This window comes from Nymphaea colorata, chromosome 2 (genome assembly GCF_008831285.2).
Source record: "Nymphaea colorata isolate Beijing-Zhang1983 chromosome 2, ASM883128v2, whole genome shotgun sequence".
NCBI lineage: Eukaryota > Viridiplantae > Streptophyta > Magnoliopsida > Nymphaeales > Nymphaeaceae > Nymphaea > Nymphaea colorata.
Window position 1 is genome coordinate 4,399,535 of NC_045139.1, and position 20,343 is coordinate 4,419,877.

Sequence of the window (20,343 nt, forward strand, 5' to 3'; positions counted from 1 at the left end):
CAGCTACTGAGGAAAGGTGTCAAGTTTGAATGGGGTTTTGAATGCCAACAGTCATTCGAAAGGATCAAGAAATACCTTCTAAATCCACCAATTCTAAAACCATCAACGTTGGGTAGACCACTGCTGCTTTACATCACAGTGAATGAGTCAGCATGTTGCGGCTTTTTGGCACAATATGAGGAAGGAAGTCGCATTGAATATGCAATCTATTACATTAGCAAGACTTTTGTTCAGTACGAAAAGAAGTACTCTCCAATAGAGAAAACTTGTCTGGCATTGGTTTGGATGTGTCAGAAGTTGAGACATTATTTATTAGCTTGTGAGGTCAAGATACTCTCCAAACTAAATCCTCTCAAGTACATCTTGGAACAACCATTCCTTAATGGGCGTATCGCAAAATGGCAAGTTCTGTTGATGCAATATGATCTTGAATATGTGTCTCAAAAGTCAATCAAAGGACAAACAATTGCGGATCAGTTAGCAGACTTCCCTCAGTACGAAGAAATCAGAACAAATGATGAGTTTCCAGATGAACATGTACTAAGATTGGAAACGGTTCCGACATGGAAGATGTACTTTGACGGGTCTAGAAATGTGATGGGAGCAGGCATAGGCATCTTACTCATCACTCCAGAAAGCGAAATGATCCCGTACTCTTTAAAACTTGATTTTCCATGTACCCATAACATGGCTGAATATGAAGCCCTCATACAAGGACTTCGTTCTTTATTGAGTTTTCAAGTGAAAAGAGTGAATGCCTTCGGCGACTCTCAGCTTATTATAAATCAAGTGAATGGAGAATGGCAAGTCAAAGATGAAAAGTTGGTGCCATATCAAGAAATTGCTACCTCCTTAATCTGTCAATTCGAAGAAGTACAATTGGTTCACGTAAAGAGAGAAGGTAACCCTATTGCAGATGGCCTCGCGAGCTTAGGATCGACCATCACTTTTCGAACCAATGAAGCAATCCGTTCTTTTGAGATTGGAAGATTAGAACACCCTGCTTTTGAAACGATGGCGCATGTTCATCATATCCAAGGGGGGAATACTCCTTGGTACCATGACATCAAAAGGTACATTGAAAGAGGAGAATTCCCGACTGAAATGTCTAAAAATGAACAAAAAGCAATACAACGTATGTCAGCAAGGTACTTTATCCTAGCAGGGGTATTATACAGACGTGGATTTAGCACTGAATACTCTCGGTGCTTTGATGAAGATGAGGCAAAGAAAGTAATCGAAGAATCACATCGAGGAGATTGTGGAGGCCATGTTGGTTACCAAACCCTCACCAAACAAATAATTCGAGCAGGGTATTATTGGCCTACCATGCAAAAAGATTGTCACCAATTTGTCAAAAGATGCAAAGAATGTCAACTGCATGCTCCAGTAATTCATGCCCCTGCCTCTCACTTGCATTCTGTGACATCTCCTTGGCCGTTTTCAATGTGGGCCTTTGACGTAGTCGGACCGATATCCCCTGCAGCTTCTAATGGCCATAAGTATTTTCTTACTGCAACGGATTATTTTACCAAGTGGGTAGAAGTTGTCACACTCAGAACAGTGGAAGGACGTCATGTAGTGTCCTTCATTCACAAAAATCTTCTTTGCAGATTTGGAGTCCCTCATGATATAGTATCAGACAACGGAACTCATTTCAAGAATGAAAAGATGAGGCAATTGTGCAGCAAGTACCACATCACTCATCATTTTTCAGCTCCTTATTATCCCCAAGGCAATGGACAAGCAAAGGCTACCAACAAGATCTTGATCCGCATCTTGGAACGGACAGTAGAAACTGGAAGAGATTGGCATAAACAGATGCACAACGCTCTATGGGCATATCGCACCACTATGAGAACTCCAACAAATGCCACTCCAGCAGAGCTAGTCTATGGAACAGAAGTGGTTCTACCATTACATATGTTGAAACCTGCTTTGAAGTTCGCTTCTCTCATAGAGCTCCCTCTTACTCAATATCAACAAAAAAGGCTAATGCAACTCGATTTGCTAGATGAAAAGAGGTTAAAAGCAGCTGAACATGCTGAAGCTTATCGCCAAAGGGTAGCCAGACAATTTGCCAAGTCAGTTATCGAGAGACAGTTCAAAGTGAATGATTCAGTCCTACGATCTGCAGTGTACCTAAGAGGACGACCACGAGGCAAGTGGGCACCAAATTGGGAAGGCCCATATGTCATTAAGGAAGTTTTGCCCCACAATTCATACCGACTAATTGATGCTGATGGGGTGGAATCTGTCGATCCTGTTTTGTATTCATTTTCCAATCAATGTCAAAACATTTGTGTTTCCACATCGACTATTCAATCTAGATTCTTCCCAGTTGTAAAACATGACAATTACACTGGGGCATTTTTATTTTTTTTATCGCTCAGGGCTTGAGAGCAACCCGTGCAGGTAAATGGTTAAACCTGCAATATGAGGGCAACCCATGCAGGCAAGGGGTTAAACCTGCAATGCTAGCCAAAGTAACCCATGCAGGCAAAGGGGTTAAACATGTGCTACAAGCCAAAGCAACTCACACAGTTAAAAGGTTCAACTTGTGATGCAAGTCAAGGCAACCCATTCAGGGGGTTAAACCTGAATTTGAAATCGGCAAACCCATGCAGGTAAGGGGTTAAACCTGTAATTTAAGCTCAAACAACCCATTCAGGTAAGGGGTAAAGCCTGAAACATCTCTATGAAAATGTCTTGTTTGAAAAATTTGTGGCGTTTATCTTTGTCACTAAGCACGGCTAACACCAGCTTATTAACAAAGAGGGGCATCTGTAATCACCCCAAATTTTTCTAAAGGACTATGATGTTTTATCCAAGTGCGAAATTCAAATTTAGGCACAAGATTTTCAAAATACAACTTTCAGATCCAAATTAAATCCAAAATACTACTCTCAGATCCAAATTAAATCCAAAATACTAATTTTAGATCCAAAACCCAAGTTCAAATCCAAATCAATCATTTAAGACTAATTTGCCCTTTCTTTTGACCAAAAACCTCCTTTTAGATGGTGATTTTAGTCTTTTTTTTACACAAGACCGATTTGCCCCTCCTTTTGATAAAAAAACCTCCTTTTAGAGGGTGATTTTAGTCTTTTTTTAAACAAGACTGATTTGCCCCTCTTTTTGATCAAAAAAACCTCCTTTTAGAGGGTGATTTTAATTTTTTTTAAACAAGACCGATTTGCCCCTCCTTTTGACCAAAAAACCTCCTTTTAGAGGGTGATTTTAGTCTTTTTGGTAAACAAGACCAATTTACCCCTCCTTTTGACCAAAAAACATCCTTTTAGAGGGTAATTTTAGTCTTTTTGGGTGGACAAGACCGATTTGCCCTTTCATTTGGCCAAAAAAATATCCTTTTGGAGGGTGATTTTAGTCTTTTTAGGTCAAAAAATTCAAATTTTGGGTTTTGGCTCCAAAATCCTCTATAAATACCCCCTCATATCCTCCCTCTTGGGCAAGATTGGTCCTTGGGAGAAACTCTAGTGTATTCTCACTTGAAGACTTAGAGTTTCTCTTGAGCTCTCTATCTCTCCCTCTCCCTCTTTCCATTTCCTTCTCCAACTTAGAGCAAACACTCTTGGAGCTTCATTCAAAAGGGGATCTTCAAGTGAATGTGTTCATCTTTCTTAGGTCATTTCCCATTAGAGGTATGTAATCTTCATCCCTCTCATTTCTCTCTTCTTTCTTTTCATTAATATCCTTATTATTATGTTATTTCTTTTTCTTAAATATAGTCTTGTTGTTGTTTTCATTTTCTCTTCACATCTTCATCTCCCCATGGCCAAAGGAGATAGCACTCAACCTCTTTTTAGAGACAAGAGGCTATGCTCAAATGCACCGGGAGCATGAGAAGATGAGATGATATTTTATTTTATGATTAAAACATGCTCTTTCAAGTATTCTTGTTGTTCTTGTTCTTTCTCTTTATCAATATCTTTTTGCTCTTTCTTCTCTTCAATATATATTATTGTTGTTGTTATTCTTTTCATTAATGAATATATTTTTGTTGTTATTGTTATTTCAATTCTTCAATATAGTCTTATTCTTGTTATTTCATTTCTTCGTTATTGTTTCTCTTTCTACATTTTCTCCTCATCTTCATCTCCCCACGGCTAAAGAAGGTAGCTCTCAATCTCTTTTAGAGACAAGAGGCTATAATCAAAGTGCACCGGGAGCATGGAAAGATGAGATGATCTTTCATTTTAATCATGTTCTTTCTTTTCATGAATACATTCTTATTGTTCTTTTGTTTCCTCTTATTTTCCTCTCTTCCTCATTTCTCCATGGCCAAAAGAGATAGCTCTCAATCTCTATTTTAGAGTCAAGAGGCTATACTCAAGTGCACCGGGAACATGAGAAGATGAGGTGGTATATCAATTCATAGTTACATCATGTCTTCCCTTCTAATTGAACTTTGCTTTCTTTTTTATCATCCTCTTTCTTTCTTTCCTTCCTTGAAAGTTATCTATATATTATGCATGCATAGTTGCTTGGTTCTTTACTTACATGTGAATGCATGTCGGGAATGAGAGTGTGGTTTGGGGACTCTTTATTTTCATATTAATCTTTGAGGTTGGGACTTGTCCAACCCGGAATAAACCCTCACGAAAATATACATGTTAATATGCATTTCCATATCATTTTGCGCTAGTTTCCTTCTTAATCATCACATTAGGAACCCTAACGAGTGCCTCGTTATGTTGCTTGTTTTCTTCCATACCCAACGGTAGAAGAAATATATCCCTTACAACAAACCAAATAATAACATTCTATGCTTATATAAATCATATTTTCTAAAATATTTTCAAAAAGAACCTTCTAACATGGCCTTAAGGACTTAGCTTAGACTCTTGCATGAGTCCAAACTCCCCTCCGGCCCACATTAAATTTGAAGTTGGTAATTTTAAGTTGTTCCTTGATTTTTCTAATCTTGTGAAGGTATGGATGTATACACATGTTATATACATTTATGCCGACATGATGACCCCCATATTTCTCTCTCTACTATTTTATAAATTTTCATATGTGCATGAATACGTATGTACATGTACTCCATCTCCTCTCTTTCAAATATTTATTCCTCTTTTCAAGACAAATATCTTCTCTTATAACATTTCTCATACCCATATATGCGTATGATATTTTTCTTTTCCTCTAAAATCTCTATTTCTCTTCGAATCAATACATCTTTTTCTCTTAAACTTTCATATATGTGTATATGTGATGGTATGTACACATGTATGCATGTCTTTCTTTATATCTCTCTTTCCTTTCATAAGAGTGTTTTATCTCTTGTATTTTTTTTGACATTCTCACCTCATGAACTTTCTATTTACCAACTTCAATAAGACCACAAACCAAGTAATGACCCAATATTGGAATCATGCTTGATGGTCTACAATCTCTATCCCTTTTCAAAAACTTTTCCTTCTTATATACAATAATTATAATAACGAAATCTTAGATGTATGTTGTGGTAGGAATGACATTAGATGAATGTTGTGGTAGGAATGTTTTACATTTTTTTCAATCATATAGGGTAAATGCATCCATGCATTCTCACCCACTTTATTTCATTTATGATCACAAGCACCTCTCCAAAGGAACTTAAGCAAGAAGGGATGGAGCTCTAGCTAGGTGGTAACCGAATTAGAGCAAAATCTCAAACCTACTTAAAGTCTTAAGAGAACACTAAAGTGATTTCAAAATGTTTTCATAAGTTTTTCAAATGATATTTACTAGTTTCACTTTTTCCTCAAAACATTTCACATTTTCAAGCAATTTTTCAAGAACCCTTTCAAAAGTTTGAAACTCCAAACTTTCAATATTTTCTACACCGCATATAGAATCAAAAAGATGTTTAAGTTAAAACGAAATGCATCAATGATAAACATAGTCCTTGGGTTGATTACCCCCGGTAAAGGCACCGGGAACGGTCGATCCTCGTACCGACGGGCGAGTCCCTTTCTTTCCTCTTTCAAAACAAAAACCTTATTTTTCTGGAGCAATCCAAAACCAATGAAAATTTTGGGATGCAAACACTAGTTATATTTGGTTTTTGGCTCTTAGGATATATATATATATATATATATATATATATATATATATATATATATATATATATATATATATATATATATATATAGAGAGAGAGAGAGAGAGAGAGAGAAAACAATAGAAAACGATTTAATTAATTAAGTCGAAATTAGGTAACATGCCATCACAAATGGAGTCATCAGATGTGAATTGGAAACCATCTTATATCGAAAGGCCAGCCTGGGTGGGCCTGACTAAGCCCGGTTCGACCCGATAAATTTTTTTAATATTATTATATTGATTTTTATATATACTTATAATATTTATTATAATTAATTATATTTATATGATATTTTATATTAAAAATAAATATCTTTTAATTTAATGGGCCTGTGTTTGGGTTTTGGGTGTCAGGCTCGGGTGCCCTTCACTGGTTAACAGTTAAACAGGATTACTGAGAGTGTAGTTTCGACATGGACAAGATCCACGAGCATCTAATAAAGTTTAAGTGCAACACGAGGAGTATGGTGTGAAGGCGTCAGTGGTTTAGATTTTTTTTCCAACTAGTGACCAGAATCTCTATCTTTAGGTATCGTTAGGGATGTCCACCCGGAGATATAATCTAACATTTGATTCATATGCAGATTTGACTGGTTGTATTCCATAAGAAAATCCAGATCAGATTCAAAAAACTGGATGCGGATTTGTTATCGTATTTCATACCCAATTTCGGTGGACACCTGAATCATATTACATGGAAAATTTTTTATAACATTTAGTATGTGTACACCTAAATCTGAATCTGAACTTTGATACTAATAAACAATACAAGATTACTCATTTATGCTGATGTTATATCCGATCCAAATCTAATCTGTTAATGTCCAATGATTCTATTTCTTTTTAGTAGAAATTTTTTGCTTTTATTATAAAAAATAAAAGACATTTGAATGTCGAAAAATCAGCCACGGTTCATTGCTGTGGTGAACAGGAGAGTGGCCCCCACCATTTGAGAGATAAAAGGGCATTAAGTTTTTCAGTAGGGGCCGTTTAATGGATTAAAACCTGGAATTGGAAAAAAAATTCTAAAAATAAGTTTCCTGAAATAAATAAATGGAAAAAATATTTTAATTCTCATTTTGATGTGTGTGATGACTGAGAAATAAATTTTCAAAAAAAATATTTCTTAGTTTGATAATAAAAACTCATATTTACATAACATGAATTAATCTAAATTATCAAGGTCAAACCTTTTGGGTTCAATCTGATGTTATACCTAGTGTCAGGTCGTCAGACCAAAAGAAAAAGGAAAAGGTTTGAAAAATCTATAAAACAGACATCTACAGTCTATGATGGAGTCTTGGATTCAAGTAAAACTTTTGGGGATAATACGGATAAGACGGTCAATGACGTCATGTTAACAATATAAGCTCAAGCTTGAATATAGTGCATATGAAGCTTTTGTTCAATGTCTAAAGAATAGTTATCACAAATTATAGAATGTATTTATTTGTTGGTCCTTAGTTGCTAAGCCGGGTTTCTCACTAGATAGTTATTTAAGAAACTACTTGTTTAGGTAGTCTAATCACTAATCTAGGGTTACGAGTACCGCTGCAACAGGTACAAAAACAAATTTTCTAGGCAGTCTTGCCAAAAGTAATTTCCTTTCACTTTTTTCAAAAGTTTTTTTTTCTTTTTAAATTTAGAGGCATTGTAATCTTCTGACTTCTATCCTAATTTCTAAGTATTGACAAGAGATCTTTCTAACAGCTATTATAAATGATGAATGGACCTTTTTAACATCATCATGGATTAGTGAAGCCTCCGCCATGATGATGACATGGGCATAACTCAAGGCCACATCCCAACGCTGGCCAATTGGAGGATTAACTAAAAGGTATGAGGACGATCATTTGAACTCATTCACTTCTCTTATGTATATAAGTGGATGTCTTGCTTTTGTTCACCAGTATCCATCTAATTATTTGTAGTTTTATGAGCATGGTGGTGCCTAGTGCAAATTCTCCACTCCTTGTAAATTATTACATATCTTAAAAGTATCATTTGATCATGTGTTTCTATGTACATTATTATTCAAAATGGATTCTCACATCCACAATATCCTAAAATATCAACAAATGGCATCTTTTATAGATACAATTATCTTCCAAAATCTCACATTTTCTAAGAAATAATACAGCAATAAAGGCAATATTTTCTCTTTGGCGTAATATAATTTTATTAAAAAATACATCCTAAAAAAGAAAGACATCTTCACCCCTAGATGCAGTGAAAGAGATCACAAGGATATATAGAAGCTCGAGTAATAACTTTGACCAATCCAAGGAACATAGAGAGAGAGAGATACCTCAAACCGTTTTTTGTACTTTTTCTTCTTCTTCTTCTTTTATATGAATGCTTCTTCTGTGTCTTCAAAACTCATTCATTATCAACTGTCTATCTTTCATCTTGGTTTTTTCCTTTAGATTGTGTTTGATCCAAGGTTGCATTAAAAGACATGTTTTGAGAGATCTTCAGTTTAAACAAATGAGCATCTTAATAACATGAATTTCAAATTTATGCTACATGTTAAAAACCATGAATTTAAGATCGGATTTATGGGGAGATGTCCGATCTTGAATCCATGGAATTGAGATATTAGAGTTTTCATATCACAATGGATCTCAGATCTATGGTGAACCAAACACAACCTTACACTTTCAATTCTGCACTTATGGTCTCAAGAATGCACTCTCTCATGCTTTAGTCTTGTTTTTTTTCTTCATTGGTTTTGGTTTTGCACTTATTGTCTTAAGAATGCACTTGCATTGCTAGTGCAGTTTTTCTTCTTTGTAAGTTCCAATCCGTGAACCTATGTCTTCCCTTCTATGTGGGCAGGCTTAAATTTACAGGATGGTGTTCCTTTGGCAAACCAATAAAGTAAAATTAAAACCAGAGGACTGGGTGGGCTCGGGCAATCTGTTGCCAAGGCAAGCCACATTCTTGTGGAGAACTAAAACAGGATTCTGTTCTACTATTGCTGGATATGAAATATTAGGATTTGGCATGGTGTGTCATTGTGTATCATTTCTTTAGGTGTATGGTTGTAGCCAATTCATGATATCTGGTAGAAACTGCGGTTGGTTTTGTTTGTTTTACATAGTTGTTATCATGTTTTCATGGATAGTCCCAACCCTGACATTTCCCAGCCTGACCACCGCTTTGTCCTTGCAAGGCTGGGTAATAGGGGCTTAACCAGGCTTTCCTTTCGGAAAGGTTTTGTTTCTAACATGAGGAAACTGCACTTAAGAGTTAAGATATGAGTTAGTGTCCTCATCCTCCAGCAAATGCTGCTTAGGCTGGCACGAAAGGTTGTGCTCATGGAATGTATTGCCTTTGCATGTTTTATCTCATCTAGTAACAATTTCCCTCCAACAACTAATTTATTGATCTACTGTTGAGATATTCAAAAGGGTCTTTAACTTCAAGAGAATATTCTAAATTCTGATTCCCAATACAAATCATCACTGCGTGCACGTCCTAGTTAAAACCATAACCAAATCATTATCAATAACAACAATCAGAAATAATGATTTACCATTTGCTGGCATTAAAGGTTGTTTGAATTTGTGGATGTGGCCTTTTCTATTAATTGCTCAATGGGAGTGGTGCGACGGGTAAGATGATCTCATGGTGTTCCATAGAAGTTGTTTTAGATGTTAGTATAATGAAATGTTTTAGGAGGGCGTTGCATGGGAAAAACATTGTATTTGGAGGACGGTTGTTCTTGTGATAAAAAATTAGTGTAAAGTATACCTGATAGCTTTGTACCACACTCTAAGTGCCCCTTTTTGAAGATGTATTAAGACACAGTACCAATGGCAATTAAACTGGTCAAGAAAATATGAAGCAATTTTTCCCTCACTATTTCACTGACAATTTATCTGAAAAAAGAAGTTAAAGACGTTATGAAAAGGGTTGAAAATAAATTAATTTTCATTACATGTTTATTCTATTAAACTAAAATTTTCAATAAGATGATAATGACTAAGATGACCTTTTATGGAAAAAATAGGCTCTTCCTATGAGAACAAAAGTTACAAAGGGAAGCACTTGTTTTTTAGAAGAACTAAAATACTTGCACGACAGCATTAGTGTGGATATGACATGCAAATCAAAGTTGATTTTTTGAAGGTATTTTTTTGTTTTACCAAAGGTAATTTCCCATTTCGTAAAGAGGGTTGGACACGCCGAGCAGGGTGTGCAGGAGGGGGAATAACAGGACATGGGTCAGGGTTTGTAAAATGAATAGTAACTTCAATAAAAATGAATAGTAACTTCAATGTATTTATTTCGTTTCTTCCGCTTTACTTCTCATTTCATCACGCACGTTCTCTCTCTTCACTTCGTCTTCAACGTCGTCCAAGTGGGAGGCATCGACCTTTGCTACTTTCTCCTGTTGTTGCATAGCCATTGTTGCAGAGCCAAGGTATATCTCTCTCTCTCTCTCTCTCTCTCTCTCTCTCTCTCTCTCTCTAAAAAGAACTCGCTCACTCACTTAGCAAGAGTCCTGAAACCCAGGGTTTCATCCATTGCTCACTGAAGCAGAGGAACCCTCGCTCGTTCCCTTGCTCAAGGGAGCGAGAACCTTCGCTATTGCTGGAGCGAGGGTTCAAAGCCCTCTTTCTACAGTGAGTGAGAGCGAGGTTTCAGATTCTAAAACCCTCGCTTATTGGAGAGTGAGGGTTTCATTCAAAGGTGCGAGGATTTCAAAACCTTCCTTGGTTGAGAAACGGTTTCAGTAGATAAGAATAAATGAATCATTGAAAGGTTTAGGAAAACCCTTGCTTGGGTGCGAGCGTTTCAAAATTTGAATGATTCATTCAAAATAATTTTTTTAGATGAAACCCTTTCTCGGGTGTGAGGGTTTCAAAACCTTTGTTCGTTGAGCGAGGGTTTCAAATGAAATTCAAATTTCTCAGATAAAATTTCAGATTCTTCACTTGGGGTTTTATGATTTCCTTTGCAGATCAATTGCCCTTCCCCCACCGCTGCGATCTCCTTCCATAGCAGCACTGCAACAATAAGCACACTGCTTCTGTTACCGCACTACAGCATGCCTAAACGAGTTGAACGAGCTCGAGTTCGAGCTCTGACATGCCTCATCGAGCTGAGCTCGAGTTAACATTATACAACTCGATTCGAGCTCGAGCCATGCGAAATAGAAGTCGAGCCAAGTTCGAGCTTAGGATGCTCAGGCTCGTGTTCACGGCCCCACATGTATATGGGCCTGGAATGGCAAGAAAGGGCTGGATTTTCTGAGGATAATACGGTGGTGAAGCTAGTCGGTAAGAAATTTATTCCAGCTGAAAGCGCTTCAGATAAGGGATTTTCCTTGGACTGTCATGAGCCTGACAAACGGATGAAGGGGGGAATAATAACGGCTAGTTGCACACCTGCTGAGAGTGTGACCATCAATTCCCTTGAACCCTGGGAAAAAATTGAACCGCGACTGGTCCCACAAAGCGATGTCCAGCCAGGGGTAGCGGGAAGTTTAGCGGCTCATGGTCAGATTTACTTGGGTCTTGAATGGCAGGAAGCTTCCGAACTTGAGGAAGCAGAAATGGCTGGGCGTGTGCTGGCCAGTGGAAGGTTCATTTCTGCAGGAACCATGGAAGCAAAGACCTTATGGCCTGCTACAGCTGGGTTACAGCAGGAAACCCACCCGAGCCATCTCTTGGGCTCTACGGAAGAGGCTAAAGCACAGCCAAACCTATCACCCCTCTACACTCAGATATCTCCCACGTTTTATCAGGTGGGAGAGGCCCTTGAGACTACGGATGTGTGGAGTGAGCATGCTGCTCCTGAAGTTCTCGAGTTAGGAAGAGTGAAACTGCAGAAAACAAAAGCAAGAACCCTGTCATCTCAGAAGCCGCCTCACGAGCATACATTGTTTCCCTCCAGCTGGGACCAGAATCGTGAAGCCATACTGTGCGGAGATCTCAAACTGAGAGATCCTGAGATTATTGGAGTAACAGCAAAGGGCAGCCTTGCTGCTAGGGCCATCTACGGATGTTGCCTTACGGGAATTACAGCAGCTGGTGCTGCAGCCGTCCAAGTAAATCAGCTAGCAGTGTGGCCGATTCATCCGAGTGCGCAGCAGCAAGACCAGCCATTATCGACTCGGCTGAATGATCCTACCCTCCGGCAGCAGAAGGTGAGGCAGTGCGGCTGGCCTAGAGCCGAGTTAGGAGAGGTATTACCAGGCAGAGATAAGGAGATAGCTCACTACCCTTGGGATCCCGGTGGAAGAGAACCTCACTTGAAGATTCCTCGTCGCCTCAATGCCAAGCTAAACCGGGGCAAGCGATTGCGCAGAGCCTGAGGGCAGGCTCTGTCTAAGGGGGGTCCCACTCAGTCATGATGGCCGAGGGCTGGCCGTATCTCAGCCATTTGGGCCCAATTGCGAAGCACCTCATAGTCCTTTTCAGAGGCCAACCAACATGCGAGGGAGGCTATCATGCGCTCAGACACAGTGGAAGGCGCCCATTCCTCAGAGGGCCTCCCACGTACAAGGGAGGTTAACCGGGCAGACGAGATGGAAACCAAGGCGAAGGCCGAAGTTGAGGTCAAACCAAATGAGTATCGTTTTCGGCCTAGGGAGGTTAACCTCCGCCCAAGCAAGGGGACTATTCGCCATTCAGCACATCCGCCTGCTAGGGAGGCTAACCCAGCTCCAGCCCAACTCCAAGAACGTCTCTGTGGACAAGTGAGATTAATCAGCGGGCGAGACCGCGGGTTAAAGCTGTTTCAGATGGTCCAGGGTAAGACCCACCCAGCTAAACCACGCGTCTCAGGTCCGCTCAGGGGAAGGAGTCTCAGTCTACTGGGTTCTGGGCGGGACACGTCGCTGGAGTGAGGCAAGACACGCCCAGGTGAGGAGGACGCGAACTGGGAAGGATGCGACCAGCGCATCTTTTGACGGGACACCGGTTCATGCGAGGCGGGACACGCCGAGAAGGGTAATGCTTTTAAAAAATTAATTAGTTTTCAGGATCAACAAGAGCTTAATATTTCAAACAATTAAACAAAGTGTTATAGTTTCTCTCTCTCCAAATTAAGCATAGCGCAGCAGTGGGGTTGGGTGGTGGAGTTATATGGTTGATTTAAGAGTCTTTCGTGTTCGTCCACCTCGTGATCCACCAAAGGCTTTTGTGGTTTGATTCTATAACTTATTTGCTAAAAATAGATTCCATCACTTATTTGCTAAACATATTTTTTTGGGACCTAAATATAATTTTCAAAATTTTGACAAGCGGCAAACTATATTCTTCAAGAATTTTATAAGGATCAAAATAATTTCTTGTGACCTAAATGCTTCACACAGTTTTCAAAAGTCATTTTATTTTAGTATCTTCTTAAATAGTTTTCTAGTTTTTTTTAACATGAAGATAGTAATTTTTTTTGTCCATTAGCTGCAATTCAATTGAAGAGTTGTTCATTCCTATTTTCAGCTCTCTGTTTAACTTTAAGTATGACACTATAGTCATTTCCTTGTGTAGTTTGTAGCAGTGCGTAGTTTATTTAGCATAATACTTTTAAAAAATTAATTAGTTTTCAGGATCAATAAGAGGTTAATATTTCAAACAATTAAACAAAGTGGTACAGTTTCTCTCTCTCCAAATTAAGCATAGCGCAGCAGTGGGGTTGGGTGGCAGAGTTATATGGTTGATTTAAGAGTCTTTCGTGTCCGTCCACCTCGTGATCCACCAAAGGCTTTTGTGGTTTGATTCTATAACTTATTTGCTAAAAATAGATTCCATCAATTATTTGCTAAACATATTTTTTTGGGACCAAAATATAATTTTCAAAATTTTGACAAGCGGCAAACTATATTCTAAAAGAATTTTATAAGGGTCAAAATAATTTCTTGGGACCTAAATGATTCACACAGTTTTCAAAGTTAATTTTATTTTAGTATCTTGTTAAATAGTTTTCCAGTTTTTTTAACATGAAGATAGTAATTTTTTGTCCATTAACTGCGATTCAATTGAATTGTTGTTCATTCTCATTTTCAGCTCTATGTTTAACTTGAAGTATGGCACTATAGTCATTTCCTTGCTTAGTTGGTAGCAGTGCGTAGTTTATTTAGCATAATGCTTTTAAAAAAATTAATTACTTTTCAGGATCAACAAGAGCTTAATATTTCAAACAATTAAACAAAGTGGTATAGTTTCTCTCTCTCCAAATTAAGGATAGCGCAGCAGTGGGGTTGGGTGGAAGAGTTATATGGTTGATTTAAGAGTCTTTCGTGTTCGTCCACCTCGTGATCCACCAAAGGCTTTTGTGGTTTGATTCTATAACTTATTTGCTAAACATATTTTTTTGGGACCTAAATATAATTTTCAAAATTTTGACAAGCGGCAAACTATATTTTAAAAGAATTTTATAAGGGTCAAAATAATTTCTTGTGACCTAAATGCTTCACACAGTTTTCAAAGTTAATTTTATTTTAGTATCTTATTAAATAGTTTTCCAGTTTTTTTAACATGAAGATAGTAATTTTTTTGTCCATTAACTGCAATTCAATTGAAGAGTTATTCATTCTCATTTTCAGCTCTCTGGTTAACTTGAAGTATGGCACTATAGTCATTTCCTTGCCTAGTTGGTAGCTGTGCGTAGTTTATTTAGCATAATGCTTTTAAAAAATTAATTAGTTTTCAGGATCAACAAGAGCTTAATATTTCAAACAATTAAACAAAGTGGTATAGTTTCTCTCTCTCCAAATTAAGCATAGCGCAGCAGTGGGGTTGGGTGGCAGAGTTATATGGTTGATTTAAGAGTCTTTCGTGTTCATCCACCTCGTGATCCACCAAAGGCTTTTGTAGTTTGATTCTATAACTTATTTGCTAAAAATAGATTCCATCACTTATTTGCTAAACATATTTTTTTGAGACCTAAATACAATTTTCAAAATTTTGACAAGCGACAAACTATATTCTTCTAGTATTTTGTAAGGATCAAAATAATTTCTTGTGACCTAAATGCTTCACACAGTTTTCAAAGTTCATTTTATTTTAGTATCTTCTTAAATAGTTTTCTAGTTTTTTTAACATGAAGATAGTAATTTTTTTGTCCATTAGCTGCAATTCAATTGAAGAGTTGTTCATTTCTATTTTCAGCTCTCTGTTTAAATTTAAGTATGACACTATAGTCATTTCCTTGCGTAGTTTGTAGCAGTGCGTAGTTTATTTAGCATAATACTTTTAAAAAATTAATTAGTTTTCAGGATCAACAAGAGGTTAATATTTCAAACAACTAAACAAAGTGGTATAGTTTCTCTCTCTCCAAATTAAGCATAGCGCAGCAGTGGGGTTGGGTGGCAGAATTATATGGTTGATTTAAGAGTCTTTCGTGTCCGTCCACCTCGTGATCCACCAAAGGCTTTTGTGGTTTGATTCTATAACTTATTTGTTAAAAATAGATTCCATCACTTATTTGCTAAACATATTTTTTTGGGACCTAAATATAATTTTCAAAATTTTGACAAGCGGCAAACTATATTCTAAAAGAATTTTATAAGGGTCAAAATAATTTCTTGGGACCTAAATGCTTCACACAGTTTTCAAAGTTAATTTTATTTTAGTATCTTATTAAATAGTTTTCCAGTTTTTTAAACATGAAGATAGTAATTTTTTTGTCCATTAACTGCAATTCAATTGAAGAGTTGTTCATTCTCATTTTCAGTTCTCTGTTTAACTTGAAGTATGGCACTATAGTCATTTCCTTGCCTAGTTGGTAGCAGTGCGTAGTTTATTTAGCATAATGCTTTTAAAAAATTAATTAGTTTTCAGGATCAACAAGAGCTTAATATTTCAAACAATTAAACAAAGTGGTATAGTTTCTCTCTCTCCAAATTAAGCATAGCGCAGCAGTGGGGTTGGGTGGCAGAGTTATATGGTTGATTTAAGAGTCTTTCGTGTCCGTCCACCTCGTGATCCACCAAAGGCTTTTGTGGTTTGATTCTATAACTTATTTGCTAAAAATATATTCCATCACTTATTTGCTAAACATATTTTTTTGGGACCTGAATATAATTTTCAAAATTTTGACAAGCGGCAAACTATATTCTAAAAGAATTTTATAAGAGTCAAAATAATTTCTTGGGACCTAAATGCTTCACACAGTTTTCAAAGTTAATTTATTTTAGTATCTTATTAAATAGTTTTCTAGTTTTTTTAACATGAAGATAGTAATTTTTTTGTCCATTAACTACAATTCAATTGAAATTGAAGAGTTGTTCATTCTCATTTTCAGCTCTCTGTTTAACTTGAAGTATGGCACTATAGTCATTTCCTTGCCTAGTTGGTAGCAGTGCGTAGTTTATTTAGCATTTAAAAAATTAATTAGTTTTCAGGATCAACAAGAGCTTAATATTTCAAACAATTAAACAAAGTGGTATAGTTTGTCTCTCTCCAAATTAAGCATAGCGCAGCAGTGGGGTTGGGTGGTGGAGTTATATGGTCGATTTAAGAGTCTTTCGTGTCCGTCCACCTCGTGATCCACCAAAGGCTTTTGTGGTTTGATTCCATAACTTATTTGCTAAAAATAGATTTCATCACTTATTTGCTAAACATATTTTTTCGGGACCTAAATATAATTTTCAAAATTTTGACAAGCGGCAAACTATATTATAAAAGAATTTTATAAGGGTCAAAATAATTTTTTGGGACCTAAATGCTTCACACAGTTTTCAAAGTTAATTTTATTTTAGTAACTTCTTAAATAGTTTTCCAGTTTTTTTAACATGAAGATAGTAATTTTTTTGTCCATTAGCTGCAATTCAATTGAAGAGTTGTTCATTCCCATTTTCAGCTCTATGTTTAACTTGAAGTATGGCACCATAGCCATTTCCTTGCCTAGTTGGTAGCAGTACGTAGTTTATTTAGCATAATGCTTTTAAAAAATTAATTAATTTTCAGGATCAACAAGAGGTTAATATTTCAAACAATTAAACGAAGTGGTATAGTTTCTCTCTCTCCAAATTAAACATAGCGCAGCAATGGGGTTGGATGGAGGAGTTATATGATTGATTTAAGAGTCTTTCGTGTCCGTCCACCTCCTGATCCACCAAAGACTTTTGTGGTTTGATTCTATAACTTATTTGCTAAAAAGAGATTCCATCACTTATTTGCTAAACATATTTTTTTGGGACTTAAATATAATTTTCAAAATTTTGACAAGCAGCACACTATATTCTAAAAGAATTTTATAAGGGTGAAAATAATTTCTTGGGACCTAAATGCTTCACACAGTTTTCAAAGTTAATTTTATTTTAGTATCTTCTTAAATAGTTTTCCCGTTTTTTTAACATGAAGATAGTAATTTTTTTGTCAATTAACTTCAATTCAATTGTTTGAAATATTAACCTCTTGATGATCCTGAAAACTAATTAATTTTTTAAAAGAATTATGCTAAATAAACTATGCACTGCTACCAACTACGCAAGGAAATGGCTATAATGTCATACTTAAAGTTAATAGAGCTGAAAATAGTAATGAACAACTCTTCAATTGAATTGCAGCTAATGGACAAAAAAATTACTATCTTCATGTTAAAAAAACTGGAAAACTATTTAACAAGATACTAAAATAAAATGAACTTTGAAAAAATAAAATGAACTTTAAAAACTGTGTGAAGCATTTAGGTCACAAGAAATTATTTTGACCCTTATAAAATTCTTGAAGAATATAGTTTGCCACTTGTCAAAATTTTGAAAATTATATTTAGGTCCCAAAAAAATATGTTTAGCAAATAAGTGATGGAATCTATTTTAGTAAATAAGTTATAGTATCAAACCACAAAAGCCTTCGGTGGACAGACACAAAAGACTCTTAAATCAACCATATAACTCCGCCACCCAACCCCACTGCTGCGGTATGCTTAATTTGGAGAGAGAGAAACTATACCACTTTGTTTAATTGTGGACAGACACAAAAGACTCTTAAATCAACCATATAACTCCGCCACCCAACCCCACTGCTGCGGTATGCTTAATTTGGAGAGAGAGAAACTATACCACTTTGTTTAATTGTTTGAAATGCAAGGAAATGGCTAGTATCATAATTCAAGTTAAACAGAGAGCTGAAAATGGGAATGAACAACTCTTCAATTGAATTGTAGCTAATGGACAAAAAAATTACTATCTTAAAACTATTTAAGAAGATACTAAAATAAAATTAACTTTGAAAACTGTGTGATTCAGGTCACAGGAAATTATTTTGACCCTTATAAAATTCTTGAAGAATATAGAATGCCATTTGTCAAAATTTTGAAAATTATATTTAGGTGCCAAAAAAATATGTTTAGCAAATAAGTGATGGAATCTATTTTTAGCAAATAAGTTATAAATCAAACCACAAACGTCTTTGATGGATCACGAGGTGGACAGACACAAAAGTCTCTTAAATCAACCATATAACTCCGCCACCCAACCCCACTGCTAGGGGTGGGTACCGGGCCGGGCCGAGCCGGGCTGCACAGTCTGTCCGCCGTCCAGAAACTTCTCAGGCGCAAAACAGCTTTGGGTCTGCCAGAGAGGCCTCCAATCAAAAAATCATAACAATTCGTAGACACCTCCAAAAATCGCCAAAATTGGTGGAGATGAAGCCAACATCTTCAAGAGTAGACGCTCTGAATTTGGGCTCAATCTAAGTTGTCTAGTCCCTAGTCGTTAATCCCCCAAAGTTGTTGTATGTTTGACGCTTTCTTCAGAAAACTGCCGCCGCACAGAAGAACAGCCACGAATCTTCAAATGGCCACTCCGCCTCAATGCAGTCAAATCCAGTCTTCAAACCTATTCCAATCGACAGATAATCAAATTTAGGACAAGCTAGAGTTAATAATTCACCCGTTGAAGCTGTAATCCCAATGTTCTAAGCGAATATTGGGTTGCAGCTGCCTGTGGCGGAGAAACAGTGAGGATCACCTCCTATTCTCGCCAGATTCCGACCGTCGCCTCCAGAAACGTCATCTACGGTCCGATCGATATTAAACTTGGTGGAGATGATAAAAAAGATGTTGGGAATCGAATGGAACCAGAATTGTAAAGATCCGACGGTGGGATTGCCGAAAAAGCCGTCGGAAACAGGGACTGGTCGGCAGAAATGCTTGACAGAACCTACTCCGACTTCTCAAGCTCGTAACTCACTCGATACTGAACGGATTGACGCGATTCCAATTCCTATCGACAGCTTGTTTGGTGGGAAGTGAACAGTACCAAAACCCCCAAAAGTTATGGCCGATTGACCCCTCGATTTAAGCTCGGACTGAGACTGGTTGTGGTAGGCCTGTTTTAACCGTATACCCAAAAGAATGCTCGATCGTCCTCGAAACGACTCTCAAATCGATTCTCCTTCGCTTAGATCCTTCAGCAGGTCATCCTCACGGATTCCAGATGGTTCCAACGGCATAGGAGGCGGTTTACAGTCACTACAAGAGAGAATGATGCTGGAAAACACACACTTAGCTGTTTTTTGCTCATCGGACGGTCAAATGCATCTCAGATCTTTACACCGCCGTTTAGGCATTGCGCGAAGGCTGGAGGATGCCTTCCAGATGGTGGATGACGCCTCTCAACACCTCTGTGGCTGAGAAGTTCGCACGGTATTCACCTCTACTTCTTGCTCGGGTTCACGTTGAAGAAGACAGCCAGTCGACCATCTGCTTCGATTCACCTCCTGGAAGAGAAAGAGAAATCCAGCAGAGGGTTAGGGGTAATGTCGGATTGCCAAACCGCCATTGGTGAATCTGAGGAGAATGGTGAAGAACCTCATATGATTAGCACAGAAATGGAGAGGAAGAAGGAGCTGGAGGCACAAGAAACGCGCGAGTAGAGGGTAACCAGTTTCTATCTGAAACTTTGCCAAAAATTATCAAAAACTTAGGGCAAAACATTACAATGACATGATTTATACTGTAGCATGACTCGGTTCGGTCTAAGTCTCAAACTGAGTCGATACAAGACTAAACAAAACTGAAATAAGAAACCTGGTTATAACTAAACCGCTGGATCGGGTCCTGGACCGGATCCTATCAAAACTGCTCCAAGTTGACTCGTATCGCTGAAATGGCTCTGTCTCGGTCTGAAATGGCTCTGTCTCGGTCTGCTATGGTCGTCTCGGATCTGTAACTCCTCCAACTCGGTCTGGGTCAGCTGGGCGTGCCTCGCTAGGTCGGTCAACTGGGCTCGGTCTGGGTTTGACCGGACCTATCTTAGTCAACTTCATGCAT

At 37.5% G+C, this 20,343-nt stretch overlaps 1 protein-coding gene across 2 annotated transcripts; it reads left to right on the top strand.

The window, feature by feature from the left end:
- Positions 1-10,411: 10,411 nt before the first annotated feature.
- LOC116247225 (uncharacterized) lies at positions 10,412-18,843 on the top strand. 2 transcript variants are annotated; one of them, XR_004170835.2, is made up of 3 exons: positions 10,412-10,540; positions 11,081-13,073; positions 18,826-18,843. XR_004170835.2 is itself a non-coding variant. In XM_031619257.2 (2 exons), exon 2 carries the CDS (start codon positions 11,330-11,332, stop codon positions 12,434-12,436), a length of 1,107 nt encoding a protein of 368 aa, XP_031475117.1. In that variant the 5' UTR covers positions 10,412-10,540; positions 11,081-11,329; the 3' UTR covers positions 12,437-13,350. The 2 variants fall into 2 exon arrangements, 1 of the variants encoding a protein (XP_031475117.1); XM_031619257.2 differs by lacking the exon at positions 18,826-18,843 and having other exon boundaries at positions 11,081-13,350.
- Positions 18,844-20,343: the final 1,500 nt, after the last annotated feature.

Coding starts and splice junctions, on each gene's coding strand:
- LOC116247225 (XM_031619257.2), top strand. CDS start 11,330: ATGTATATGGGCCTGGAATGGCAAGAAAGGGCTGGATTTTCTGAGGAT.